Below are 27,444 nucleotides of genomic sequence, written 5' to 3' on the forward strand. Positions count from 1 at the left end.
AATGGCCCCCAGCCCCTGGACCACCATGGACTTTGGAGGGGCTGCTGAGCCCTCACCACGTCAGCCCCGGCTGCCCCTGCTCGGACAGCTGCTTTCGTTGGACCAGTGCCGAGGCTGTGTTTTCCTGCCCCAGTTCAGGAGCATGTGCCCACAGGCAAGGAGATAACGCAGGGCATGTTTTACCGGCAGGAGCCGTCGGCAGAGGCCAAGCCTCCAAGGATGGAAAACACCTTGGGAGTAATGATGAGAACTTGCCAAGGGAGTGACTGAGAATGAGAGAGGTCCAGAGGACTGCTCTGGCATTGGAAGAGGAGGGTGTCGTTACTGGGAACCGAAGAAGGATCATGCTTCTGCGTTGAAGTCCTGGAGAAAGAAACATGCTTCTGATAAGAGAAAGACGCTTTTTCTTCTGAGTCACTGCATTCCTGCGAGTCGTTGTGCAAGATGTTTTTAGAGACCCCTTTTCAGCTCACCCGTGTTTACCTCTACATCTATAGACACATATAAGCATCTTGATGAGGATCAAAGGATATCTAAACAATTATGTTTTTTTTGCCACAGAAAAAATACACTGCACTTGCTATATGTGAAAAATGAGTGGTTTGAATTTTTTTCATTATTGCTATTTATGATTAATAAAGCAGCACTTTTATATTTTAAAATAGAATTTAAATTCTTTGGTATTACTGGTAGCAGGTGATTCTCACTAAGAGCTAATGTAAATTCACTCTCACTTTCTTAATTTTTACAAATAACAAAAACGTTTCCCTAGATTAGGTGAGGACTGGAATTTTCTTAAACTGTAATTGAAAGCTTGAGCTATCTTTAAAGAAACCTCAGTAGTTAACAGTTACACAGCTCTTTAAATCACTTCTGACAATCACAGTGAGAGAGATTGGCTCATTTTCACACCGTGGGAAAAAGAAGAAAAATCGTGGGTGCTAGTGCCTCTTGGCTCCTGCTTGATTTAGAAGCTTAAATGTCTTTGGGGGCTCAAAAGGCCTCTGGTGTCCTTGTCTTGCCTGTCTTCCACACACGATGCCTAAATGCAGAACTGTGATCTTGAAGGCCCCCGAATCACGCCCCTGGTTTCCAACATTTGAGTTTTGCAGCAGGACATTCTCCAAGCCCTTGCTTACAAGCAAGCCCTGGTGGGAAGCCCCAGCTGGCCTTTCTGCTGTCACTCAGAGAGGCAAGGGACAGAGCAAGTCTTGCAGCGCTGAGAGATTTTTCTGTTTGCCTGGTCAGTCCATAGCATGGCAAAATTAGATCACGAGCAATCTCAGTTTCCAGGGCTGAAAGCTTGTCTTGTTTGCCTGCAGAGGAAGGAACGTCCTGGAGTGAGGAGCATCCCTTTCCAAAGAATGCCAGAGATAAGGCAGCTTTTCTCTTACAAAGGTCTTTGGCTCTACGCAAATTATCTGAAGGACAGGGCTGTGACTCTGTGGAAGACAACAAGGCATGTCGGGGGAACAGGATCTGACTCAAAAGCAAAACTACCTGAGCTTGCGACAGCTGCCAGAAAATACCTTCCTGACTAAGAGAAGAAGAATGCTGAGAGCGGGAAAGGCCCCCGTGCTCTGTTTGGCTTGCTGTCCTCTTTAGGTAGAGCACTACAAGAAGTGCTTCCTTTCCAACCCTGCCTGTTGCAGCTGGTTGCAGGAGCGCTGGGAGGCAGATAGCGAGTCCATGCGTCATATTTGGCATCTGTCTAGTTGTCTCCAGTCCAGCCCAAGTGCTAGGGATCTGCGGGTTGGAAACGAGCATTTAGAAGTTCAAACTGAAGGAAAGCAGATTCTGGATGATGTAAGGAAGAAATTTTTTACACTGAAGCTGGTGAAACACTGGCACAGGTTGCCCAGAGAGGTGGTAGCTGTCCCATCCCGGGAAACATTCAAGGTCGGGTTGGACGGGTCTCTGAGCAACCTGATCGAGCTGAAGAAGTCCCGGCTCATTGCAGGGGAGGTTGGCCAAGATGAGCTTTAAAGGTCTCTTCTAACCCAAACCAGCCTATGATTCTATGGTTCTATGAAGAATATAAAACCTTGGAATTAAATCAAAACCACTACCTTGACCAATAGGTTAGATACTACATTACATTAAATCTATTATAGGTAGATTACATTAGATGTTATGTTATGTTAGATATTATTATAATTAGAGGAAATTCGGAACAAGAGGAAAATTATTCCTGTTACCTGCCATCTTGCCAATGGTTAAGAGGGCTGAGGCCTGCTGGCTGCCACAGATCTGTGTCTAGACATCCATATGAACATGAAATGAGAATCTTCCATGAGTTTTCATTCTCTCTTTTCCCATACTTCCCATACATTGAAAGCATCTGCAGAGGGATCCAGTGGGTGTCATCTCAAAATAGATGATGCTTCAATTTAGAAACACAGGGCTGGAAAGGGATTCCCAAGTCTCTGACTCCGGTCTCCTGGCAACAAACTATTTGTTTTAGTGAATAGCTCAAATTTTTCCTGTCCCTTGGCAAGCAAGTGTTTGTCCCACTCTTTCAAGGAAGGTCAATATGACTTCTGAAAGTGCCAAAAAACCTGAAAGGAACTGGGGGCATTGCAGAAGCTGAGACATTAATTAGAAGAAACTACCTCTGTCCACCTGGCCAACAGCATGGCAGGACATGCAGATGAGAACGAAGCAGCTCCTCCTCATCAGTGAGGAGAGAGGGAATGTCCTGCTCCACTGAGGAGCTCAGCTGGAGCAAAGCCTAGAGGGCTCCTAAGGCTTCCAGGAGAGTCTGTCCCCATCTGTCCCCAGAGGTTCCTGAGACTTCTCTGCCGTGGCTTTCACCCAGTAACCAGAGCTGTTTTGTTAGGGAGCTTCCTAGCATGCAGCTCCTTGGCACTTGTCCTCTGCTGAGTCAGGCCACTCATCCCATGATCCCTCACGCCAAGGCGACCTTGTTTTCTTGCCGAGCTACCTGAGGATCTGGACGTGCCTTCAGCAGACTCGTGTCCTACTGACTTCCCTTACCGCTTATGAGCTGTTTGCTCCTGGAAGGCCTCCAGTGCTGCTTCTTTGGCACCAACTCAACTTTTGCTTTCAGCTGTAACTGCTCCAAACTTCAGCACATAGCTCCATTACCCGGGTGGGACCCAGGGAAAGTATTTGGTGATGAAATTTGGCTATGAAGCATTGCATCCAGCAGCTCTGTGTCAACACAAGTGTAAACTCCGTGATTTCCGCTTCCACTCCGGCCGCTGATGGAGGCACAAAGAGAAACCTATGGCCTCACAGCCCTCTGGAGCCAGGATTTAAGTCACCCCCAGCAAAACCCCCCTCCGTTTCTGGAGGACGGGCTGCGCCCCCTGTTATATTGCTGGGATGTGTGCTTCTAGCCACTGCTTCACCCACGAGTGGGAACAGCCTTCCACACCAAAGCCACTTGCGTGGGCAAAAAGCCCGGGTGGGGGGAAGGGGAGGGCGTCTCTCTGAAGTTGTTGCTTTCTGCTGATTTCAGGTATCATTTTTTCACTTTTTATAAAGCTTACTGTCTTCATACTGCAGACCCAGAGTGCTCGACTCCCAGGCTAAGGATATATAATATGCCCCCAGCAGATGCTCGAGGTCAGAGAAAGCAGATGTTTGCTTTAAATACCATCAAAGCCCTCTGTCTAAGGACCTTACTGTTCTCCCTATGGCGGGCTGTGGCAGACGTGGTCATTTCTTGCCCAGAACTCAAAGAGCTTTCTTGAGAAACTCTTACCTTTGGCTAAGAGCTAAGCCAAGAGAAGGGATCCTAAGTCCTTTCTTATTGTGCAGTGACAGAAGCAGGAAAATCTGCCAACAGAGGGAGAGCAGGGGTCTGCTGTCCTGCTATTTTGGGGCCTAAGCTTCTGGATTTTCCCCAGCCTGGGCAGAGGTTCTCTGAGGACACCCACTCCAGCCCCTGCCAGGCAGCAAGCTGCAGCGACTCTGAGCCCCCATGTCCGACCAGTCCGGTTCAGCTCGCTGCTGCAGAACAGCGGGGAGTTCTGTGAGGGGTGAAAACACCTGTAGGTGGGGTGGGGGAGGGGGTCACCGCAACCACTTCACCTCTCCCAAATGGTGCTTCTGGTTCAACACTGTGGTCCAGTCATTAGACTGATCCAGGTGCCTGTAAATATCCCCCCAAATAAACAAGATATTCAGTTTGTGCCTTTTTACAGTCCTTTATGGTACACGAGTAATATAAAGGAAGCCGGAAGGCCGGTGGTTTATTTGTTTGGGGATGGGAGGGGGGAAATGTTTGACATTGGGTGTGGATGTAATTCGCTTAGTTAGTTCTTTTTTGCACCAAGAAATTCAAGTTCTGCATCGCTATCATCAAGAATTTGAGACGCGCTCAGAAAATGAATGTTCGTTAGCAAAGAGGGAAAGACATCCGTAATAAGGATATTTAAAGTATGTCAGGCTTGTTTACATATCTCTAATGAACTTTTTGGAGACATGAAACTTTTGAGGACATCAAGCAGTTTACCTCACTGTGGGCAACTGTCTTCCTCAAAAGTCCTACAGGTGAGAGCTGGAAATCTTGATATTTTCAGCATTGAAACCAAGCAGGAGCACACTGCTGAAGGGTTACAGGGGCTGCCCCAAATGTTGCCGTGCTGGCAGCAGCTGTGTCTGGTGGGAAGCCCTGGGCTCTGCTAGCCCCGTGCCACCCCAGCCCCATGGGCATGGAGATTTGCCAGCAAAACCACGCCAAGCAGCACCTCTTACACCCCCAGATCCCTTGTGATTAATTTACTTATTGATGGGATTTCATAGCTCCGTGGTCATCTTTTTTTCCCGCTGCCATTAATTATTCCTGGAAGCAAATAAAAGGGTCCACCGATATCTGTCCCTCCCTCTCACCACCACCAGCTTTTCCTTAGGGAGGAAAAACTTGTGCTCGTTTGCAGTGGGACAATGCCGACTTTTGAACCTCTAACCACTAAACAAACAAACCTTGCGCTCTGCTCCACAATCCAAACAGGGTTTATTGACAGGCGTATCGCAGCAACGCGTAGCAACTCGGGCAGCAGTCAGCCGGGCCGGGGATCAATGCTGCAGGGGTGGCCCCGGGCATCAGAGGGCATCCTCGAAGCGACGGCACCGCCCGGGGCTGTCCACGCCCCGGCCACCGGCACGGCCACTGCCCCCCGAGAGCCCCCGTGCCTCCTTGGGGAGAGCGCAGAGGAAGGAGTGGGTCATGGTGCCTGCAAAGCCCTTCCAACTTGGCCATCCCTGGTGCAACTGCTCTCCTCTGTCTGCTGCCACAGAGCCAAGTCCCTTGGTCCAGGCGCTGTTCAGCTTTAGGTGTTCCCAGGGAAGCAGGTCCTCCAGAAAGATCCTGGGATCCTTTCGAGGCAAAGAAGGATGGATGTGGTTCCTGCCTCCCTCTGGGCCGGAGCGAACCATGGACATTGGACCCAGCAGGAAGCGGTGTGCGTCAAGCCGAAGTGCAAGGAGCATAACTGCCTGGGTGCTGCACCCATGTCTCATGGCCAGACCCGCTTCGGAGACTACACATGAGGCAGAAAATCAAGCAGTTTCCCTGCCCTGGAGGTGCTGTCTCCCACCATGGTCTTCCTCCAGACACGGGAGCTCTGGATCTGATTTGCACGGCCACACATCCACTGTCAGCCTGCCAGCCAGCACCCAGCCCCCGGTCCAGCAAGCCATGGAGCTACAGGCGGCCAAAATCCAGCACAGAGGCTTTGGGGCTGGTGCTCACCATTTCCTCAGGTTCTCCCAGGCAGAGAGAGCAACCATGGCCATGGGGCAGGCCCTGGCAAACCAATCCTCCCCATGTGGTCCTGCAGATCGTGAGAACAAGGTCAGTAAAGAGAAAAAACAAAATGCCCCCAAAGAAGGCAAACGGAGTATCTTAAACAAAATTGACGAGAAAAACAGAACAACATGAGGCCAAATGCTGGGGAAGTCAGAAACCCCCATAACATGTTTGGGGCTGGACAGTGCTCCTGTCCCTGCCGGGGCCCAGGACCACACGAGCTGGTCCCACACGCAGCCCCGGGCACTGGCTGCAATGTGGCTGCCCCAGCCCGGCTGCACGGCCTCACTTCTCGGTGGGGTTTCTCCCGCCTGTAAGCAAGAAGCACACACAGCAAAGAGCCAGGGCAATTTGGTCAAATCAGATGGACTTTTCTTGTTTTCCTCTCTGTCTAGGTGTGTTGTTTGGCATCCCTATCGTGGTCCCCACCACCCAGCCAGCACGTGGAAATAAGCCACAGCCTGTGGAAGGTGGGGTCTGCTACAGCACGGGCCTCTCCTGAGGATTTCTGCTTGTGGTGGGGCATCGATGAAGCCTAGGTAAAGCTGATATAACAAAGGAGACTTCTGAAAACTAACTGGAAAAAAGCTCCAAACAAGCCAAAAATTGTAAGGAGGTGAGAAAGAGCACATGATTTAAACGACAGGACATTATAAAATGGCACCGCTTGGCAGCAGCACTCTGCAGAAGCAGGCGAGGCTCCTCGCTCCAGCGGGACAGGACTCCTTTCACAGAGGAGACTTCACTCTTCCAATTTCCCTGCACTGCGGCTAATAAATCTGGCTGGATGACTATCAGCGCCGGATTTATGGGCTCTTTTACAAGTGTCTAACATTAAGCAATTCACTTCTGAACGTTTAAACAGTGCCTTATCTTGTCTGCTCTGGCCCTTGGGGCAGGATGAACATTTTGCATATTTAGAGTTACAAGAGAAAAATAAAATGAAAGATAAAATTAAAAAAAAATGTGCTTTAATGTTCGGTTTGTTTTTTTTTTTTTCCTGATAAAATTCATCGTTAGCTCGACAACATTTCTAAGGTCTTTCGGACCGATCCCTGAGATTCACCGGGGGCGGACTGGCAGGCAGCCCCCCACCCTTTTATCTAACAAACTCTAGGGTAACACCCGCCCCCCCCCCCCAACATAATAATAATAATATTAATTAAGCGATGGCCACGCTTCCCCCGGACGACGAGACACATACACTGTACATCTGTACACACGGCCGGCCCCCCGAGGCCGTGCAGTGCATAGGCGGGAGGGGTCCGCTCCCGCCGTGCCCCCCCGACCCCGGCCCGGCTGGGCCCGGCCCCGCCGCGCCCTCCAGCAGTCCCTGCGCCCCGGATCCCCGGTCGCTGTCACTGCGGGGCGGCGGGGCCCAGCCCGGCGGCGGCCGCCCCCCCCGCGGGACCCTGCAGCGGGGTGCCGGGGCTGAGCGGCTCCGAGCCGCCGGGCTGAGCCTGCTGCAGCTTCTTCTTGTTGATCTTCCTCTCCTTCGCCCGCCTGTTCTGGAACCAGATTTTCACCTGCCGGGGGGGGCGAAAGAGCGGAGTGAGCAGGGGGGTGGGGGGGGGGCACTACCTCCCTGCGGACGTGGCCACTCCCGGGGGGCCCGCAGCCAGAGCGCATCCCTGCCCCGCGCATCCCGACCCCGAGCATCCCTGCGCTGCGTATCCCTGCCCCGCGCCTCCCGGCCCTGAGCATCCCGAAACCCGCGCATCCCGGCCACACGTGTCGGGCGTGGGGAGCGGCCACTCGTGGGGACAGACCTGCCTCTCCGACAGCCCCAGGTTGGAGGCCAGCTCAGCTTTCCTCCTGATGGTGATGTAGCGGCTGTAGTGAAACTCCTTCTCCAGCTCCAGCCGCTGGTGGTCGGTGTACACGACGCGGTACTTGTCTTTCGTCCTGGTTTTAACTGGGGAAAGCGAAGCCGGGGTCGATAAAGCCGCAGCCGAAGGGAGCTCGGGCCTCGTCCCCGCGGGTGCCGGGCCAGCAGCACCAGCCCTCCCCGGGACCCTGCTCGCCTCTCCCCGCCCAGGGCCTCGCTGAGCACAGCGGACGGAGGGGAGCGGAGCAGCTCCACCGTTCCTCGGGGACACGGGGCAGAGACCCTCGGGCGGGCTCTCGAGCCCGGCTGCCAGCCCCGGCCCCGCCGCACGCCCGCGCCTTGCGCTTGGGACAGCTTGGTTGAGCGCTTGCTGTCGGCTTTCGGTTTTGTTTTGCCTTCCCTTAGCGAGAAGAAACTTTTTGAAAATGGGAAACAAAGAAAAGGCCCGTTCAGGGCACGGCGGCTTCGTTTCTAAACGAGCAAGGCCGACCTCAGCGCGGAGATCGTCGGGGGATCAGCGGGGAGCGGCCGTCGGGGACCCCTCGGGGCTCGGCCGGGCTCCGGCCCGGCTCCCCCCGCTCCTCCCCGGCGTCGGGGCAGCGGCGAAAGCGACTTCTCGGCGACCCTGGCAGGGCGGCAAGCAACTTCAGCGCTCCGAAACCCCCCCGCCAGACCCCAAAAACCAAACCCAACGGAAAGGCCAAGGCCGGCGAGCGTGCACCACCGCAGCCGCTGACCTCCTTTCTCCCGAGGGTTTCTGGTTGAACTGGTTGCGTCCCCGGCCCTCCCGTTCCCCAGGGAGCCGAGGCGGGGAGCCTCTGCCCCCAAGGTGCTTAGTGGCTAGCAGGCTGACTTTGTTCAGGTAAACTCTCTGCAAACCACAACAAAAGCACCCTGTAAAGATACAAGCCTGATCAGAGAGAACTCCCCAGAGCCAGTGAATAGGGAACACAGTCCCAAACAATGCGGGACAAGGAGATCTTATCAAAGAAAAACCCTTCTCAAAAGCCTTAATGACAGCCGCATTCTGTTTGAATTACCACTACTGAACAAATGGCGGCAGGGGCTTTCATCCCCCCCACCCCCCCACCCCCGGCCCTGCATATTAACATAAACACTGGCTCCAAAGGCAGAATTTGAATGGAGACAAGGGACCGGCCACCGCCGCACAGGCCCGGCCTGTGGGAACACCGCGGGCTGCTGCGGTAAGCGCGGCGGGCGCGAGAGAGCTCCGCAGCCTCCGCCACCGCGGCTGGGCTTCCCCCCGCCCCGGGACCCCCACCCCACGCCGCCCGGGGACCCCCTCGCCGGCCCCGCCACGGGACGAGGGAGGAATGCCAGCGAGTCGGTCGTTCGCCGCGGTGCTCGGCGCCCTTTTCTTTTTGTATTCATGTTATTAAAAAGAGAAAAAAATAAAAGATGAAAACTAGCAAACGGGCGTGGCAGGGGTACGTTGAAGCGGGGGGACACGCATCTCCCCAGGCAGATATGGGGGGGGGGGTAAAAGAGGGGCCCTGGGGGGCTGCTGCCGTCGCAAGGGAGCGCGGCGGAGGGCACGGCCCGACCCGTCCTGGCCGCCGGGGACCGAGGCTTGGGGGGGGGAGGGTGGGAGGCACCTCCCGGCCCCACGGGGGTCCGCAGGGGCCGGCGGGCAGCCGCGGCCGCCGGTCGGGGGGCCTTGGGCTCCGCACGGGGAGCTGAAGGAAGGCTGAGCGCCCAGTGGCTCAGAAACCAGTGCGGAGCGACAGCGGCCGATGATTTATACGACTGTAATTGGTTATAAAAATCTTCTAAGTGGCCATCAGCGGGCGAGCGGCGGGAGGGAGGGCGAGCGTTCCCTCGGAATCCCGGGCCGTTCCGCCCCGCTCCGCCGGAGCTCCGGCTCCCCGGACGGCGGACGGGCCGCCGGCCGAGCCCGGCTCTCCCGAGGACCGGCCCCGAGCGGGTCCGCGCCGGGGTGCTTCCCCCCCCCCGAGCCCCCCGCCCGCCTCCCCCGTCCCCGAGCTCACCCTGGCTGCTGAGCGGGGTCTGCGCCGGCTTCCTCATCCACTCGCAGAGGCCTCGGCGCTGCCCGCCGGGGGAGAGCGGCTCGGGGCCGGCGGCGCTGGCGGCGGCGGCGAGGGGCTGCACGACCCCGGCGGAGCAGTGGGGCGCGGGGCCGGCGTGGTGGTGGGCGTGCGGGGGGGGGTGGTGGTGGTGGGGGTGGTAGTCGGCGGGCCCGTAGGCGGCGGGGGAGCCGCCGTTGAGGCCGTGGACGGCGGCGGCGGGCGGCGGCGCCCCTTGGCCGTAGGCGGCCCAGTCGTCGCGGAGCGGCGCGGCGTAGGGAGCCGGCCAGGCCGGGCCCGGGGACTGGGCGCTGTCGAGGTTGACATGGTATCCGCCGTAGTCCGCGTACTGCGGGGCGCCCACGAAGTTCTGCGCCGCCAGGTTGAGCCCCGCCGAGTGCCGCACCGGGCCGGGGTACATGGGCCCGTCCTTCTCCAGGAGGTAGCTCACGTACATGCTGGCGGGGTCCCGGCGGCGGCTCTCGGCATGCTGCTCGGGGCTCTGGCCGCGGCGCGCCCCGCTGCCTGGGGCCGGGCTGCCCGGGGCGGGGAGGGGGAGGCGGAGGGGCCGCGGCCCCGCGCTGCGCTCCGCGCTCCCGGTCCGGACCCGACGGCCGGCAGCGCTTACATGATTAACGATTGTTTACAGGGCTCTATTAGTAATGGCCCAGACACACCAAAGGCAGGTGACGTGGAGAGGCGCTGGGTATATAGCTACTACCCCTAAAAGACGATTTGCATTTAAAAAGATAAGGAGAGGGCAGCGACCTGATCACAGCTAAATATTCAAGCCTTTATTGTTTAAGAGCTTCCTCCTTCCATTGCAACCTGGTGCACTTTAACCTCCAATCACAGGTTCAAAGGATGAAATCAAGAGACTTGCAAAAGACAAGAGAGGGAGATCTAAGGGCGAGGGTGGGAATATGGGAGCCGTGTATCGCGGCCCATCTGCGGGCAGCGCTTTAACCAGCTCTTCTCCGTGCCTGGGACCGGGGGTTGGGGGGTGTTGGGGGGGGGGAGGGGCGGAAGAGGAGGGAGTTTTGATTAAAAATCCGCAAAGCCGTTTTGTCGTGGTCGTTTTAAGAAACAAACCCCACCGCGACGGCCTACTGCTTTTTCTAACGCCCTTCCCACCAGCTCCTGCTCCCACTCTGCCACGGGCGATGAAGGAGAGGTAAGAGAAGAACACCCCTCCACTCCCCCCCCCTCCGAGGGCGCTGCCCACCCTCCCCGCCCCAGCCTGCGCCCCGCTGCCGGAGAGAGACGAGGGCCAAGGGGGGGGCTTCCACCCAAACACCCACTGCCCTCCCACCCTCCGCTGGAGCGGGGCCGAGGCACCCCTCCGCCCTCGGGGGCCCAGGCACCCCTCCGCCCTCGGGGGCCCGGGTAGCGAGCCAGGGGATGGTGTCCCCCAGTCTCCCCCCTCAACAGGGGTCCCATCCTCAGCCCGACACCCTGTTGAGAGATTCCCTCTCTGTACCGCGGCCGAGCCCACGGGGAATCCCGCGACTTGCCCCTCCACGCAACACTGGCTTTTTCACATCCCAGACGCCTTGGAAACCCGCTGGAAACGCTGGCCCTGGCAGGGCGGCTCCCGGCCCAGCAAGCCCCCTTTGAAGAGGCGACCCTCTCTCAGCTTCCCCCCGCCGCTTTTATGCTTTAACTTTTCACCCTGAGCGGGGACAATGCAGACGACGTTTGCATATTCGCATCTTTTCCCATGACACAGCGAGGAAACCTTTCACCCGACGAGAAAAAAAAAAAAAATTAAAATAAATGGATGGGGACGGGAGTGTCCCCCCGTTTTCACAGCACAGTTCGCCGTCCCCGACGGCTCTCCCTGCTGGTCTTGCCGGGGCTCCCCCGAGGGCCCCGCACTATCACAGCCACGCGTGTCCTGCGTCTTCCGTGGGTAGATCCGGGCGGCCGTATCCCTGGGGTTTTTTTGCTTCCCCGTGGGGGGCTGTTCCGCAGACCGAGGAGCGTCCCCCCCGAGGTCGCTGAGACGGGGCGTTTGGCAGCTGAGAGGGGATTTCAGCCCTGCAGATCCCCCTGCCCGCACCCCCTGCTAACGCCCCTCTCCTTTCCCCCGGCCCTGCGGTGCGGAGCGTGGGGCTGCCGCGGAGCTATGCTTTAACACGAGTGGCAATAATTCAGCGACTTTTCCCGAAGTACCCGGGAGGGTCCCGCGTCAGCGAGGGGCTCAAGGGGGGGGAAGAACGGAGCATGGCTCCCGGGGAGGGGACCGGGGGCGAGGACCGGGGGTACTCGCACCCTGCAGACAGTCGGTAGTGCGGTGCCCCCGCCCGCACCGTCACTTGTCTTTCGCAGACTTTCGCTGGCGGCCGCGGTTACGACCCTACGCGAACAGCAGAGCAGCAGCAGGGATGCGGGGACGCCCGCCAGCCGCCTGCTCCGGAGGGGGTTTCTCTCTCCGCTGGCCCACTCCCACCATCACCCTGACCCGTGCCCCACCGGTGCGGTAACGGGGAGCGGAAGCGGAGCCTGCGGCCCCCAGCGCTCCCTGTTGCGGGAGACCGAAATGTGACTCTGGAAAAGAAACGCTGCGTCCCTTCGGAGTAACCGCCTCTCCCGATAAGCACCGACACAGCCGATCTACGCGGATGTGAATGTGATGATGCCAGAAACGGAGGAAGCGGCCGTTAAAATGACAAAACTCTGAACATACGGTATTAAAACGCACCTAAAAGAAAAAAAAAAAACAAAAACACAAAACCCCTAACCCAACCCAAACCTAACAGACAAACAGCCCGGTTCTCCTTTCTCAGTCGGAGAGAGATCCGGGCCGCCCCAGGAGCACGGAGAGGACTGGGGAGAGCGGGCCCTGCCAGCCGCCCCCCAGCCGCCCCCCTGGATGGATGCTGCGGGGCATCCCCCCCCCCCGCGCAGCCGCCTCCAGCTCCCGGCCCGCCGCAGCGACCTGCCTGGCTCTGCCCCCGGGACCCTCTTCTCCTAAAACCGAAGGGATCCCGAGCCCCGCAGACCCCGAGCCTGGGTGCCTGCGGGGTGGCCGGGTTTCCTTTCCTTGCGACCGGGGCAGGGTTTGCCCCCCCTCTCGCCCCCAGCCATCGGAGCTTCCCGAGGAGGTCGGGGAGGGGGCTGCCGCTCTCAGCCGGGTCTCCCCGCTTTTCCCCCCCGCGGTCGTGGGAGCGGCGAGCAAGGCGGGAGGTTTCCCGAGCCGGCCCCGGCAGCCGCCGCTCCTTCCCCGCCGGCTCCGGCCCCGGGAGAGCAGCGGACACCCCTCGACAGGACCCCGAGACGGGACGGGGACGAAACCCTCATCTCTCCCTCGTTGCTTCCTTCGTTTTTTTTCTGATTTCGTTAGATCCCGAGGGGCGAAACGCGATCCAACACCTCTTGAGCCGACAAGTGCCCGATCGGGGCTACCGTTTGCGGGGAGAAATCTCTTTTTCCTTTCCTCCCCCTCCAGCCCGATCCCTGCATTTTCACCGAAGGGCTGTTCCAGCCGGGGCTCCCCTCCTTCCTCCTTCAGCCCCAGTCTTAATTCTTGAGCTGAAATAATTATTTCCGAGGGGATCTGCCTCTCCCGGGGGGAGTCGGGTCGGCGGCACGATTGCGTGAGAAACGCCGGGGGCAGCGGGCTCCTGACCCCTCTGCCCGCTGCCTGCTGCCCGCTGCCCGCTGCCCGGTGCCGGGCCCTCGGCGCCCGGCGCCCGGCCCTGGAGCGGACACCTCGCTTCGGAGCCGGCGCTCATCGTCGCCTCGGGCCCCCGGGTGGGGCAGGGCAGCCCGGGGACCCCCCGTCCCGGGTCGGAGACCTGCCCGTAAGACCCCGGGAAGGGCCGAGGGACGCGCAGCCCCCGCGAACCCCCCTCTACCGACGGCTCCCGCCGGCCGGGACCCTTCCCGGGACGCGGATTCGCCTTCCTCTTTATTTCTCATCGTTTTCGGTTTTAAATAATTTATTTTGCTGGCGCTTAGGAGAAGCCCAGGGGAGGGGGGAATCCTCCTCTCTCCCCCCAGCTTAACGACACGGAACCGGGAACTTTGTTTGCTGTTTTTTTTTTTTTTTAAAAAAAAAAGCCTGCTTGAAAGCCCTTTGGTGGCCGAGGAGGGAGAAGGGAAGGAGGAATCGTGTGTTAGTTAGTCCGACCTGTGGAATTTATGACTCCCCCTAAGCACAGACATGATAAGGACTCAGAAAACATCTTGGATCTTTTCAAGCCGGCAGCCCCCGAGGCTTTGATGTAGATTGCGTTGCGGAATAACCCAATACTTTTATCGTGGGGTTGATACCCGGCTTGTTTAAGCACATGCCTCTAGGAGCAGGCTAGATGCTGAACGCTCCCTCCCGAGCGGACTGGAGTTGCTGGGAAGGAAGCAGAGATGGGGGTGGGGGGGTGGCACCTTGTGCCAGGCTGGAGTCCCCCCACCCTCCGAGCCCCCGCTGTGCCGCTGCGCACAGGTGCTGGCGGGCCTGAGCTCCGGGAAACGGCAGCGTACGGAGAGAAGGGGGGGGACAGACCTCAGGGCTCGGCTGTTCTCTCCCCTGCCCCCCGAGGACACCCCCCCGCCCCCGTAGGGCCGCTCCCCGGAGCACGCAGGGCCGCCGTTACCTTCCCCGGCTCGCAGCCCGGCCCCGGCCGTGGTGGGAGCGCGGTGGTCCCCAGCCGCACGCTTTCGGTTTTGCAGCCAGGTCCAGCCGGGCTGGGGATCCCCAGGGTCAGGGGTGCCCCCCCAAGCCCTCCCCCAGAGCCACGGGGAAACCTCAAGCCCCGGCCCAGCTGGTGGGACGGTGCCGCTAACACACGCGTTGACCCCCAAAACATCGAATTCCAGCTGCAAAATGGTTTGTGCTCATTTGCCACCAGCGAGCCCCCGGGCTCCCCCCTCTGTGCCCCAGGGGCAACAGCAAGGCCGATGTCCTCGCCGCCTTCCTCACCGATTCCTTTCCTACATCTCCTGGCTGTGAAATGTAACCTCGGCAGGGAGGCAATGCACGTCCCGTGGCCGTGTGCTCCCACACGTCTCGGCAGCGCTAGTCCTGCCGATTTGTCCTCCCCAAGGGCCTCCCACGGCAAGGCGCCGTGGGCTGGCTGCCCCGTACCACCTTCTCCCGCAGGCCGTGTTCCACGGCAGGACCGATCCAGCAAACCCGTTCCATCAGCAAAGGCATGGGGTGTCTCTGGCCCGTGTAGTCGGTTTGTTGTTGGTGAGGTTGAAGGTTTCAAAGACCTTAAGCACACACATCTCCGCAGGGTTGTGGTGTTTTGCAGGTAATATTTTGTGCTGGCAATGCAGGAGTCCAAGGCAGGCAGGTGCCAAGAACTCCTTGGGCTGGCAGGGAGCAGGGTGAGGCTCCCACACAGGACCTATATTTATTCTGGGGTTGTAAGAAGGCAAGAGAAGACTCTTCTTCCTCCATGGGCACACCTGTTCCCTCCAAAACAAAACAAAAAAACCTCAGTCCTCTTGGCTCCAAGGAGAAGCTGGTGCCTGACTGCTCTCCACCACCTCCCATTTGCTGCCATCTTGTAGTTCCTGGGAGGGCAGAGGAGTCTCACCCCATTTTGTTTTTTTTCTGGTCTGAAAAGAGGCCCCAAAAGGCGTGAAAGATAAGGCCAGGCCCAGATCTCCAGTCCAGGCTCCCAGCCGTGGCCCACACTGCCATCCTCTGGCTGCTCTCTTGGTGGCTCAGCTCCTGGGAACCAGCCCCAGCTCTGCCCAGATTTAGCTCCATAGCCCCTCCGCACCCAGGCCACCTCCAGGCACAGGGGGCTTTTCCAAAGGAGATCCCAGTCCACATAAGGCAGGTAGTCTCTTATCCAGGTGGAAACCAGAGCTAGGCACTGCCTTCTTTTCAGGAGCTGAAGCCACCAACCCTCTTCTGAGGAAGGGGATGTCATGGCACTGGTGGGAATGGACAGCTGTGGTTAGGAGTAATATTCAGGCCTTCTTCAGCTGAAAGACAGTGATGTCCCCACAGCACAGGGCATGGAGGGAGGGAAACCCTAGTGCAGCTGGGAAGAGGCACCTCTGGGCGCATGTGGGCAGCCATGGCCGAGTGCCAAAGCTTAGCTGCAGCACAATGGATCGTGAGTGGGTGCAGGCAGCACACGGCAGGAGGAGTGGGTCACTCTCAGGATAGCCTATGGGTTTCCATCCCAACCAAGCAGTCTCCAAACGATCTGAATCCCACCCCAGTTTGCATGTACCTTCGTGGATGTGGCCACAGAAGCACCACCCCTTTTCCACGGTGAGCGTCTCTAGAACACAGGTCTCTGAAAACCCTCCTCAGCTGAGATCCGCTTCATACCATAGCCAAGGCCCCAAGGCCCCCACACTTCTGCCAGGAGTGTTGCTCTATCAATTTTCCAGCACAGCCTCAAACCCCTAAATTTTAATGTGACAGTGACCTGTAGGACAGGACCCCCGATCTAAGCAGCCCCCCTGTTTTATCTCATCCACAAGAAGCATGTTGAGAAGGATGAAGCCAGCCCAGGTCTCAGACAGCCTGGCTGGGAGGGACTCCTTCCCACCTCACCACAGCCCAGCACTGGGAGCTCACCAAGGGTGAGAAGGGGCCCGGCTCAGGTCCCACCTCTTTCTGCAGTGATTTGTGGCCTCTTCAACAACAGGTCTGGGTGGGTTTTTTGTGCCTTTTTTTAAAGCTGGTTTACTTTGCATGGCCTAATTACTTACCCACTGATGGGGGAAGGGAAGGAGGCAGTGACTCCCTAGCGCAGCAGTGCATTTAGCTGGGAAGAAGGAGCCCTGCGCTGCTGGGTACTTCAGCTAGTGCAGTGTCTGGGAAATGGGGGTCAAGGTCTGGTGCACCCAACTGCGTGGCGATTGCCCATCTCTTCAGCCTGCTTGGATTGCTGCACCCCAAAAATATTTCCCAGTGGAAGTGTGGACTCTTAAAAACGATATATCTGCAAGTGTATGACTTTGGATTTCTCCATCACTTTTCATGTATCTCTGTGAACACGTGGAGTGAAAGCCACCAGCAGCCTGCATGACACTTCTGCTCTCCCCTCCCGGCTCCAGGCACAATTACACCCAGCTTCTCCCAGAGGGACCTCAGAAAGCCCATCCCAGCTATCCAAAACCTCATGCTGAGAGTTGTGTTGGAGAAGCTCATCCCATTCCTCTTGAGCCAGACGGAGCAGGGGCCTCCGGGTTTTTCAGTATCTGCTGCCTGTGACACGCGGGCACAGGTCTTTGGGCAAATGCACTGGGGGAGAGGGCGGGGACTGGTTCGCACTGGTCCCTGGCTCACCCCGTCAGCGCCACGAGATTTTCCTTGCTGATTCCCTTTGTCCGGCACCATCACCGGGGTCTCCGGTAACTCCGGTCCCCCGCCCGCCCCGGGTCCGGGCTGCCCGATAGCCCCGGGGTCCGCCGCGCAGCGCGGTCGCCGAGCTCCACCTAGTGCCGGCCGCGGCAGCGGGACGGGGACACCCCGGGGACAGCATCCCGGGGACACCATCCCCGGGCATCCGTGCGTCCGTCCGAGAGCTCTCCTCGGGACCGGGCTGCCGGCTCCGCCGCGGGCCTTGGCAGGGAAAAGGGGAAGAAGGTTAAGGGCGGTTCCTCAAGGCGTCTCGCCCTCCAGTTTGGCTGCTCAAATATCGCTTCCTTGTCCTTTCTGTTATTGCTGGCAAGGAGAGCGCGGCGCCCGTCGCCTTTCAGCGCTTGTAACTGCCCGCAGCCCCTTCTGTTCCTCTCCTTCCTGGCTGAGTGATAGCTGAATCTTTCTCAGTCTCCGCCTAACATAGCGCATCTGACCTAGACCACTGGCATCTCCGCTGGAAGTCTTCAAAGAAGCTCAGCTCTCCCCACTCACTACAGGGGAAATTTTGCACTTTCTGCAGAGAACCAGCTCCTGGAGGCAGGAGGTTCAGGGTCTGGACCCTAACAGGAGAAGAGTGGGCATTTTCCTTCAAGAATCATGAAACCACTCCTTCAACAGCACTGGCTGTGGCTCTGCACAAACCTCAGGAATGGAGTAGCACTTTGCTAAGTTGTGTTCGAAGCATCCTGGAACGGAAACACGCTCCTAAAAGGTATTATTTTTCACTGAATACCCCCTGCAGATGTGTTCCACCTGTCTCTGCTTTGTGGAGAAGCAGATGCACAAGCCACCACGTGTCCAGCACATACAGGAGGGTCTTTCTCCTGATTGTACTTCCTCACAGTGTTGCCTGAGCTGCTTTTCATGTGTGCATCACGACGAGGCAACAGGCACAAACTAAAGCACAGGACAAGGGGCAATGGGCACAAACTGAAGCATAGGAAGTTCCAGCTGAACATGAAGAAGAACGTCTTCACACTGAGGGTGACGGAGCACTGGAACAGGTTGCGCAGAGGGGTTGTGGAGTCTCCTTCTGTGGAGATATTCAAGACCCGCCTGGACAAGGTCCTGTGCAGCCTGCTGTAGGTGACCCTGCTTCGGCAGGGGGGTTGGACTATCTGATCCCTAGAGGTCCCTTCCAACCCCTGACATTCTGTGATTCTGTGAGTTCATGTGAGCTCCAAGGTTTTGCCTTTATATTCCTAAGTCCCAGCTCAGTAGTGATGATGGGGCCAGACGACCTTTGTCCACTCCTTTTTTAATCTTGTGGAAAAACACTTGTTACAACTCCCTGGCATGTTTTAAAGCACACGGGATTCCCATCTGCTCCTCTATCAGCCATGTTCACATCTGCTTAGCTTCCAGGGCCAGCTAGGCTTGGATGGAACAGGTTCAGTATTGAGCTCCTCTAGCTCTGGAGGCTGAAAACTCCCATCTGCACAAGACACTCAGCTCTCATTTTCCAGTTGGTGCAGGCTGTGTGTTAACGGTGCTGAACAGTGATAGCTTGTTGCTGAACACTTTGAGATTGTGTTATGTGAGTATGATAAAAGTCACATATATTTTCCAGAAAATGCAATGTTAAAGTTTTATTTCTATCTTTATATTTCCAAATTATTGTTCAGCAGTTCATATCTGATTAAAAAATCAATGATTCCTTCCTAATTCAACAGTGTTTACAAAAATATACAAATTGTAATCGCTGTATTACAACAATAATTATTTTCAGACAATGTTAGTAAAGAGCAGCTCAATTTATGTGATAGCATATTCTATCCGAACAGTTATTCATTTACAACACTCATCAGTGGAAATCCTAGCTGCAGTTAGCATCTTGTAAAATATGAAAGAACAGAAAACTATTAACCAGTATATTCTCATCATGATTCACTGGGATGTAGACAAATGTATCCCATTAGTCATTATGGAAGCCACATTTACAAATCCCCAAGCCTCATCATGAAAATAATGCATCTTTTTAGCTATATTAAAAAAACATTAAGCCTCTGGTTATTGTCCTGGGAATCTGAGAGAAAGGCATACTCTCATTTTATTGCAGCAGGTTTCTGTCACGGTTTAAAGCAGGGCGTCAACAAACTGAGTGGCAGATGCTCTCTGTTAACACCCACCCTCCCACCAGGGGAAGGGAAAAGGAGGAAAAGGGAGAGAGACTTACAAATGGAATATAAACAGTTTTACTAAGAACACCAGTAATGCTAATAATATTAATAATCAGAGAAATAATGCAAAATATACAAACTGACACTGAGTGCCCCGGAGCTGGGTGCCAGGCGCTGGAGTCCCTCCAGCAGCTGCCGGGCAGCACCAGGCAGTCCCGGACTGGCCTCAGCAGCGGGCAGGAACTGGACTCAGGAACGCACGGATCAGGATCTGGATCAGGATCGCAGGCAGGACAATGAGCAGGGTCCTCTTCAGAAGGTGGCCATGGACGAAGAGAGCGAGACCCTCGTGATCCCCCAGCTTCAAACCAAGTATGACGCGCATAGCATGGAATACCGCGTTGGTCAATATCGGGTCACCTGTCCTGTCCGCCCCTCACCGCAAGTGTGACCCTTTCCAACTCCTCACCTGTGGGACCTAAGAGATCTGTTGGTGACCTTGGCTGCTACAGTGATAATTATAAACAGGGGCCTTTTTCTGCATTCCTTTCACACTGTCAGCTCAGAATAACTATAAACATTAGGTGTTATTAGCTTTGGAGCAGACAATGTCTGTAAAATTTGCAGCCAACTTCAGAAAAATGCAGTTACTTAGAAGAACTTGGGTGTAACAAAGATTCCTTAAAAGAGAATCCGTTCTGTTTTAACCCAAACCTGCACAGTTTCATACACCCAGGCTGACTTCTGGGAATTGGGAGTGATGATATTACACCCCTAAATTGCTACAGAAGATAATTTCTTTAAAATTAAACATTTTTATTTGATGTTATAACACACAAAGGCCAAAGAGAGGAATTAGCCATAGCTCAGTCAAAATGAGACTTCCAGTTGAAGACTGACATCTGGATTTTCTAGACCAAGGAAGCAGAAGATCATCTCCAAATCTCACTCCTCCTGTTTGTTTTAGATACATTTTAGGTAGCAGGGAATCACTGACTGTAAGTGCTGAGCTCTCATCAGCAGGTGCAGAATGTAGCCTGGATGGCTAGAGACCACCCAAGTACCTACAACTCAGTGAAACAAACTTACCTGAACTGGGCACCTATCAGGAACTTCTCAGCAATTGAGATCTTCAGGGTAAGACAGTTGTACACACTGAAATTTATAGTTCCTTGTAAAACAAGGCTGATCTTCCAACACTTGCTGACATCTGGAGATGAAGATGTGAGTAGCCGTTCTGGAAATCATGCCAGTTCTCTTTAGATGCGTAGTCTGTGCTTGTAAACATTGACTAAAAGCCACGGATTTTCTTGTGTTTGATTGCAATGTGGCAAGAACTGTCTAAATTCAATGCATTGATTAGACACTGTGCTGGTTTTGGTTGGGATAGAGTTAATTTTCTTCCTAGAAGCTAGTATGAGGCTATGTTTTGGATTTGTGCTGAAAACAGTGTTGATAATGCAGAGATGTTTTCATTATTGCTGAGCAGTGATTACACAGAGTCAAGGTCTTCTTTGCTTCTTCCACTGCCCCACCAGTGGGTAGGCTGGGCGTGCACAAGAAGTTGAGAGGGGGACACAGCTGGGACAGCTGACCCCAACTACTTATCAAACTGTCTTTATTTCAGCCCACGAGTTTTCTCACTTTTACCCTTCTGATTCTCTCCCCCATCCCACTGTGGAGGAGTGAGCGAGCGGCTGTCTAGTGCTTAGTTGCTGGCTGGGCTTAAATGATGACAGTCCCTTCTGGTGCCCAACGCAGGGCTTGAAGGGCTTGAGATAATGACTGAATTGATGGAATGAGCTAGATGAAATTTATAGCTGTTTAGTTATTAATTGGCAGTCTCTTGTTCTTGCCACGGGGCTTGCTTGCCTTACTGTTCGAGTCTAGTGCTCGTTAGTGGCTGTTTTTTGATTGGTTTCTTGCTGTAATTCTGTACTGCTTATCATCTTACTTTGCTGTGCCTGGGAACACTCTGAGAACAGCAATGGTGATGCGCCTGGGCTGGCAGATGGCCAGGGCATCACTGCTGTTTCTGTGCTGCTCTACTGGACAGGCTGGAACTCCAATGTGAACTCAAGTTGAAGGAACTGTGACCTGTGGATGAGCCCATGCAGGAGCAGGACATCCCAAAGCGTCTGTGGCCATGGATAAGTGCATGCCAGAGCAGGTATATCTCGAAGTGTGTGTGGCCATGGTTATGTCTGTGCCGCAGCAGGTATACCTCTGAAGGGACTGTGGCTCAAGAACAAGTCCACACTGGAGAAGGTATGCCTCGAAGCATCTGTGGCTGTGGACAAGTCCATGTTGCAGCAGGTACACTTGAAGCATCAGTGGCTGTGCACGAGGGCATGATGGAGCACCTTAAAGCATGTGGCCGTGAGTTTGCCCAAGATAGACCAGGTACACCCTGGAGGGTCCGCAGCCATGGGTAAGGCCATGCTGGAGCAGGTGTACCTCTGAAGGCATTGTGGCCTATGGAGAAGGCCTCGCTAGAACAGGCACCCCTCATAGCAACTGTGCCTGTGGAAAAGCCTATGCTGCAGCAGCTTTACTCCTGGAGAGACTGGCTCGTAGATAAGGCTCCACTTGGTACAACCGTAAGGGACTGCAGTCTGTGGATAAGTCCAAGCCAGAGCAGGGGAAAGGGGAGGAGTTCACTGCAATGTTAAACCCGATGGTCGGGTCTAAAGGGACCAGGGGTGGAGACTGTAATGGAAACACCTTCAAATTTTTGTAACCCGGGATTTGAGTTGCAAGTTATGGGAAATACTACAGCAGGAACTCCTTGCTGTCAGCCAGGCTAGAAGCAAGGGGGGGAGTGCATTGCAATGTTAAACCCTATAACCTGGCCCAAAGGGACCAGGAGTGGAGACTGCAATGGATATATCTTTAAATTGTTGTAACCAATGGTCTGAGTTGGACGCTATAGGAATTGCTATAGCAGGAACCACCTGAACCAGTGGAGGACAAGCCTTACAAGAAGCAGTGCAAAGCGCAGCAGCAACTTGACCTGAGTTGGCTTTGGTGCCCAGTAACTCTGTGCAGCACATTGCCTCTCCTGTCCTGGGTGACCACCATAACAGATGGAGCCCAAAGTCATTGACTACATGAACTCAGTGGAGATTTTGTACACATTTGTGGACATTTTACAGACATTTTACAGGGGTCATCCATAGGCTAGGGGAATGATATCTGTGTGCTACATCAAAAGATGGGATGGGGGGTGGTTAATGAGGATGTATTAGATAGTGTGGGACCTGAGCATGACGTAAATGGAATGGAATAAGGGGTGGAGAATGTGCTGGTTTTGGCAGAGTGAATATTCCTCATAGTGGCTAACATGGGGCTATATTTTGGATTTCTGCTGAAAACAGTGTTGATCATGCAGAGATGTTTTTGTTATTGCTGAGCAGTGCTTACACACAGTCAAGGCCTTTTCTACTCCTCACACCACTCCACCAGCAAGGAGGCTGGAGGTGCACAAGAAGTCGGGAGGGGACACAGCCGGGACAGCTGACCCCATCTGACCAAAGGGATATTCCATACTATATGACATCGTGCTCAGCATATAAAGCTGGGGGAAGAAGAAGGACGGGGCGGCTGTTCGGACTGATGGAGTTTGTCTTCTCAAGTAACTATTATGCGTGATGAAGCCCTGCTTTCCTGGAGATGGCTGAACACCTGCCTGCCGACGGGAAGTGATGAAGGAATTCCTTGTTTTGCTTTGCTTGCATGCGCAGCTTTTGCTTTATCTATTCAACTGTCTTCATCTCAATCCACGAGTTTTCTCACTTTTACCTTCTGATTCTCTGCCCCATCCCAGCAGGGGGGGAGTGAGCGAGTGGCTGTCTGGTGCTTAGTTGCTTGCTGGGGTTAAACCACAACGCACTGCTTATGTAAAACCAGGAAAAGAGATCTCTGGTTGTAGAGAGACAGTGAAAAGACCATTGCTTCTCTCTTGTGATAGGTATGTTTGCTTAATTCAAAGAAATTCGTTGTGTCTTCTCAAAATAACATAAGTATGGACTTGCCCATAAGAAATGTGAATTGAGCAGCAGTTGGTAACATTTTCTTTTCTTAGTGGTGATAGAAAACATTTGTGTTACACAGAATTTACAAAAATACTGACATCAAATCAAGAACCCAGATTATTTTTCAACCTGAGAGTCTTCATTCTGGACCACAGTTGGGGATAGCACAGATTCTTCATCCCTGCTTACACGTGGTTTAGTTTTGATGCTGGAATTGTGTGTAGAAACATTTTTCTTCATATTCTGGTAAATCTAGAATTGGGATGAGGAAATAAAAGATATCTTCTGTTATTTCTTCTTGTACTTAAAGAACTGCTTTTCTCCCTGTGAAGCAGGCACTTGTAAGATACAGCCCACCTCCTCTTGAGGGAGAGTCACACTCATGTCTGCCTGTTACTTCCCACTGACTCCAAAGCGAGTCCAGACAGCTGCCTAAGTGAGATGGATCTCATCTAGCCAAAAAGAGCTGGGCTGAGGAAAGGCATTGGATTGCAAAGAACGTGTTTTTTTCTATCTACGGTGCTTTGAAGTTGCTCATGAGTTTGCCTCCACGCTCAGTAGCTTCTGCCACGATGACAGCCTGCACAGAGGCTCAAGGCCGCAAAGGCAAGAGCTATTCATAGCTGCCCACACCCCAAAAGGTTCACAAGCACTCTGCACTGGGAAATAGTGTCTAGTCCAGGGTGGATACCTGGGTAGGAACTGGTAGTTTTGAAAGGAGTCGGTTATCCTCCCTGAGGAAGAGATCACAGTCTGGTAAGGATGCAATGTGACTTCCTCAGATTCTTTTTATTATTTTGACCTTTGAGAAAGACATACAGCCCTATGGCTGCGAGGACGTGGCAGCGCACACCTATGGTGGCCCACCACGAGATCCCTGGAAGGTGGCCGAGGCTCAGCTCCCCTCCCATGGCACCACCAAAGTCAACTGCGCTGGCTCCTGCACAAGGGAAGCACATTCCCACAGCACAAGCTGAGAGATTTCAGCATTCCAGAGTCCTGGTGCAGACAGCAGGAGGAAAGAAATCCTCATCAGGGAGGTCAGGATTCTTTCTGATGGCACAAAAAACTTCCCCAAACTCTTATACAGATCCCTGGGGAATAGCTCCATAAGACAATGACACACTTGAATAAAAATCAGAAGGATATTTCTCAGCTTATGCAAGGCTACAAATAAAACCCCATTTTTCTTCTTTCTGTGTTTACTTACTGCTCCTTCTGCCTCAGCCAGCTGACAGGCAAGAGAGGAAACCAGCCAAGAAAAAGAGGGTCTTTTTCTGGAGTCAAGGGCCCAACAGGACTGCATCATGCGATAGCTGCAGGAGCAAAGAGGTGACACAGAAAACATATTAGCTGTCAGAGTCTCTGCAAGTGACTACATGGAAGTGCAGAATTTAGGTGGATTTTATAGAATGAGGCTGGATTTGAGCATTTTGCATTAGAGGAAAAGATACATAAAGATGAGGACAAAGACTGAAATGAAGCACATGGCTTTACCAGAGTCCCTGGCAAAATCCTTCTCATAGGATTGGCACCAGGATTTCACCCTGGCTGGCACTTACTGGCGTGCTAACCTGGTTTTCCAGCTTCCGTACAGAAAGTGGTAGAAAAACAATTACTGTCTGTCTCCAGGGCTGAACCTGCTCCTTGTGGACTCTGCAGTCTTGAGAGCACTTTTCACAGTAAGTCTTTTTATGTAATCTGACATAAAAAAATCTTTCTGAAGTTTAAACACTACCCTACAGATTTTGCAGTTTCATCAGGGACCAGCGCACTGCCTATCGGCTAAAGTCTTTTGCAAACTTACTGAGTCAGTAGGCTCCCTGGTATTTATAACCCCTACAGCAATATTTCACGGGTTAATCTTCCAGATTCTCCTGTACCTTTAATGCCATTACAGTCTCTACATGAAGAGGATGAGACCAGTACAGTGTCATAGCAAGTCATGGAGTCCCTATGAAATGTCTGCCAGAAGAGCTCAGACAACCCAGAATCCTTCACTTTCCTCTGTGCGCCAGATCTCATAGCTCCCCATCATCTTCTCTTCTCTTGTTCCCTGGGATTCACCTCTAGGCAGAGCCCACCCAGGCACAGAGGCACAGGCTGAAAATGACATGCTGAGAGCACAGGAATAGCTCTCGCCAACTCTTCCTTAGTAGGGTGTTTCTCTAAAAGGATCCCTAGCTCAATTAAAAAAAAAAGTTCATAAAAAATTACCAAAGATGTAGTTAATATCCAAAGTAAATGCAGTATAATATTGCTTTTGCAAAAAAGAACAAAAAGAAGAAAAAGAAGTCTGTGATCTGAGAACAAGAAGTCCCCTGGGAAAGGAAGGCACAGTTGAAAAAAAATAATAGATTAGTCCTTTCCAACACACATAACGTTTAGTGATGATCATTTCTGCTTTAGGACAAAACCTACATGATCATGCAGCCTTTTTCAGAGTTAGAGGAATAGCTCTCCTTTTGCAACTTTTTTTGAGCGAGGTACAGTGTACAATAACTAAAAGGTCGTACAAACAGTGATGAAGTAAATAGCAATTCCCATGCTGTGCATCACTCAGGAAATACACTTACACATCTTTTGTAGCATAATACGGTCGGTCCATTTTAAATCCACTTTGTATTAATTTGTAAAAGTTTGTATCAACCTGAATACCAGGGTAGGGATTCACACCTGCGGAAAATATTGGAGAACACATGTCAGTTCAGCAGCTGACAAAATCAAGCAGTGCTCTGTCATTGTATTACAGAACATACCCAAAGAGAATATTTCCCATAGTAATATTCCATAAGACCAGACATCACTCTTCATTGTGTAAGTCCTCTCGAATAAGCTTTCAGGAGCCATCCATTTAACTGGTAAACGAGCCTGTACAGAGATGGGGAAAGGAGATCAAGCCATGCTGTGACACAGGCTTTCTAGAGAACTCATTGTAGTTCTCGCTGCTTGAGTAGGATCGATTCATGTCTGCTATGTGAAAAGCTGGGCCCCTCTTAGTAGTCCCTTTAAATTTCCTTTATAGAGAGAAATAGGCACTTCTAAGGAGCCAATTAATCTCTCTCATTTGAGATAACTATTCCAGGAGATGAACTCAGCCTTGGAAGAGTGTGTTTCCCTCCTCTGACTTCCCGAGTGAGTAGCTCAGATGGAGATATCCACCTTGTACTTTTTCACAAAGCCAGAGGATCTGGTGTACCCCACACATATGCTGTTGTCCCTGTGCTATTATTGTCAGTAACAGTAAACAATTCCCTGCACTTCCATCAATGGATTTCAGTGTGCTTTACAAAAAGCACAAGTATCATCTCATTTACAGTGCTATCAGACATCTATATCACATCTATATTTACAGATATCTATAAAGCCAATGAGGAATTTGAAAATGCAAAGCTTCACTTTCTTGGTTCCTTATCATTCTTACAATGGTATGAAAAACAGAGAGCATTCAGGAACTTACGTTGCCCCTGACGATGTAGTTGGAGTCATTCACTACATCTCTGGCAAGGCCAAAGTCACATATTTTCACCACTTTTCCATGGGTCACTAGTATATTCCGGGCAGCGAGGTCTCTGTGAATGCACTTAGAAGGAAAGGAAGGGTTAAGGCTCTGCAGCATTTGGTATCAGAAGGAGACAATTCCTTCGTCTCACACAGAGCTCTCTGAATTGGTGTCTCCTTCCACTTAAACAGTTTGGACCAGGAGCAAGCTGGACAGTCTCCAGTTGCTCATGACAAGGGGACAGGGCCAGAGCAGGTAGAAGTGCGCAGCCACTTCTTACTCAGGGTCATGACTAAAACTGCAATCCAGTCTTTGCCGTAAAGGCGGGGAAGGAGTTACAGTATAGTTCAGGCCTGCCACTGTGTGGCTCTGTTCCTCAGTCTGCCTTTTACAGACTGACCTATTTTTACCGTCTTTTTTATCCACATGATTTGCTACACTTCACCATACCGATTTGGACTCAAGAAACTCCATTCCTTTGGCAACTTGGTAAGAGAAGCACAGAAGGTCTTCAAAAGTGAGCACATTAAAATCATCTTCTTCATCCATCTGTCTGCTTGCATGCTTAATTTTATCTGTAAGAAATAACCAGGAGTATGAGTCTTCCACGGGCCTCCTCACTCTGTGATTAATTCTACTGACTGTTGTAAGGATTTTTACGGGCTCCTACGAAGAACAACATCACAAAGAGCATCCATATTTTGCATCCTTTGCTCAGACACAAAAGAAAGGAAAGAGTATTTTCATACTGAAATACTGTGTATAGCATGACAAGAAAGACAAGCCTCTGGTCTTAA

General features: G+C 53.4%; 2 protein-coding genes across 2 annotated transcripts in view; both read right to left on the bottom strand.

The window, feature by feature from the left end:
* Positions 1-7,137: 7,137 nt before the first annotated feature.
* CDX2 (caudal type homeobox 2) lies at positions 7,138-10,109 on the bottom strand. Its single transcript, XM_075428402.1, has 3 exons — positions 9,617-10,109; positions 7,549-7,694; positions 7,138-7,305 (listed from the first exon to the last, which is right to left on the bottom strand). The coding sequence occupies exons 1-3, from the start codon at positions 10,107-10,109 to the stop codon at positions 7,138-7,140; spliced, it is 807 nt and encodes a 268-aa protein (XP_075284517.1).
* A 13,153-nt stretch (positions 10,110-23,262) lies between these two features.
* FLT3 (fms related receptor tyrosine kinase 3) overlaps positions 23,263-27,444 on the bottom strand; it is a 30,112-nt gene continuing 25,930 nt past the window's right edge. Inside the window, exons 19-24 of the mRNA XM_075416248.1 lie at positions 27,098-27,222; positions 26,606-26,728; positions 25,905-26,016; positions 25,722-25,821; positions 24,356-24,461; positions 23,263-23,397 (exon numbers count right to left, since the gene is read on the bottom strand). Of these exons, the coding sequence (XP_075272363.1) occupies positions 23,263-23,397; positions 24,356-24,461; positions 25,722-25,821; positions 25,905-26,016; positions 26,606-26,728; positions 27,098-27,222 (701 nt within the window). The remainder of the gene's footprint in view (positions 23,398-24,355; positions 24,462-25,721; positions 25,822-25,904; positions 26,017-26,605; positions 26,729-27,097; positions 27,223-27,444) is intronic.

Source organism: Opisthocomus hoazin, chromosome 1, assembly GCF_030867145.1.
Source record: "Opisthocomus hoazin isolate bOpiHoa1 chromosome 1, bOpiHoa1.hap1, whole genome shotgun sequence".
Taxonomy (NCBI): domain Eukaryota; kingdom Metazoa; phylum Chordata; class Aves; order Opisthocomiformes; family Opisthocomidae; genus Opisthocomus; species Opisthocomus hoazin.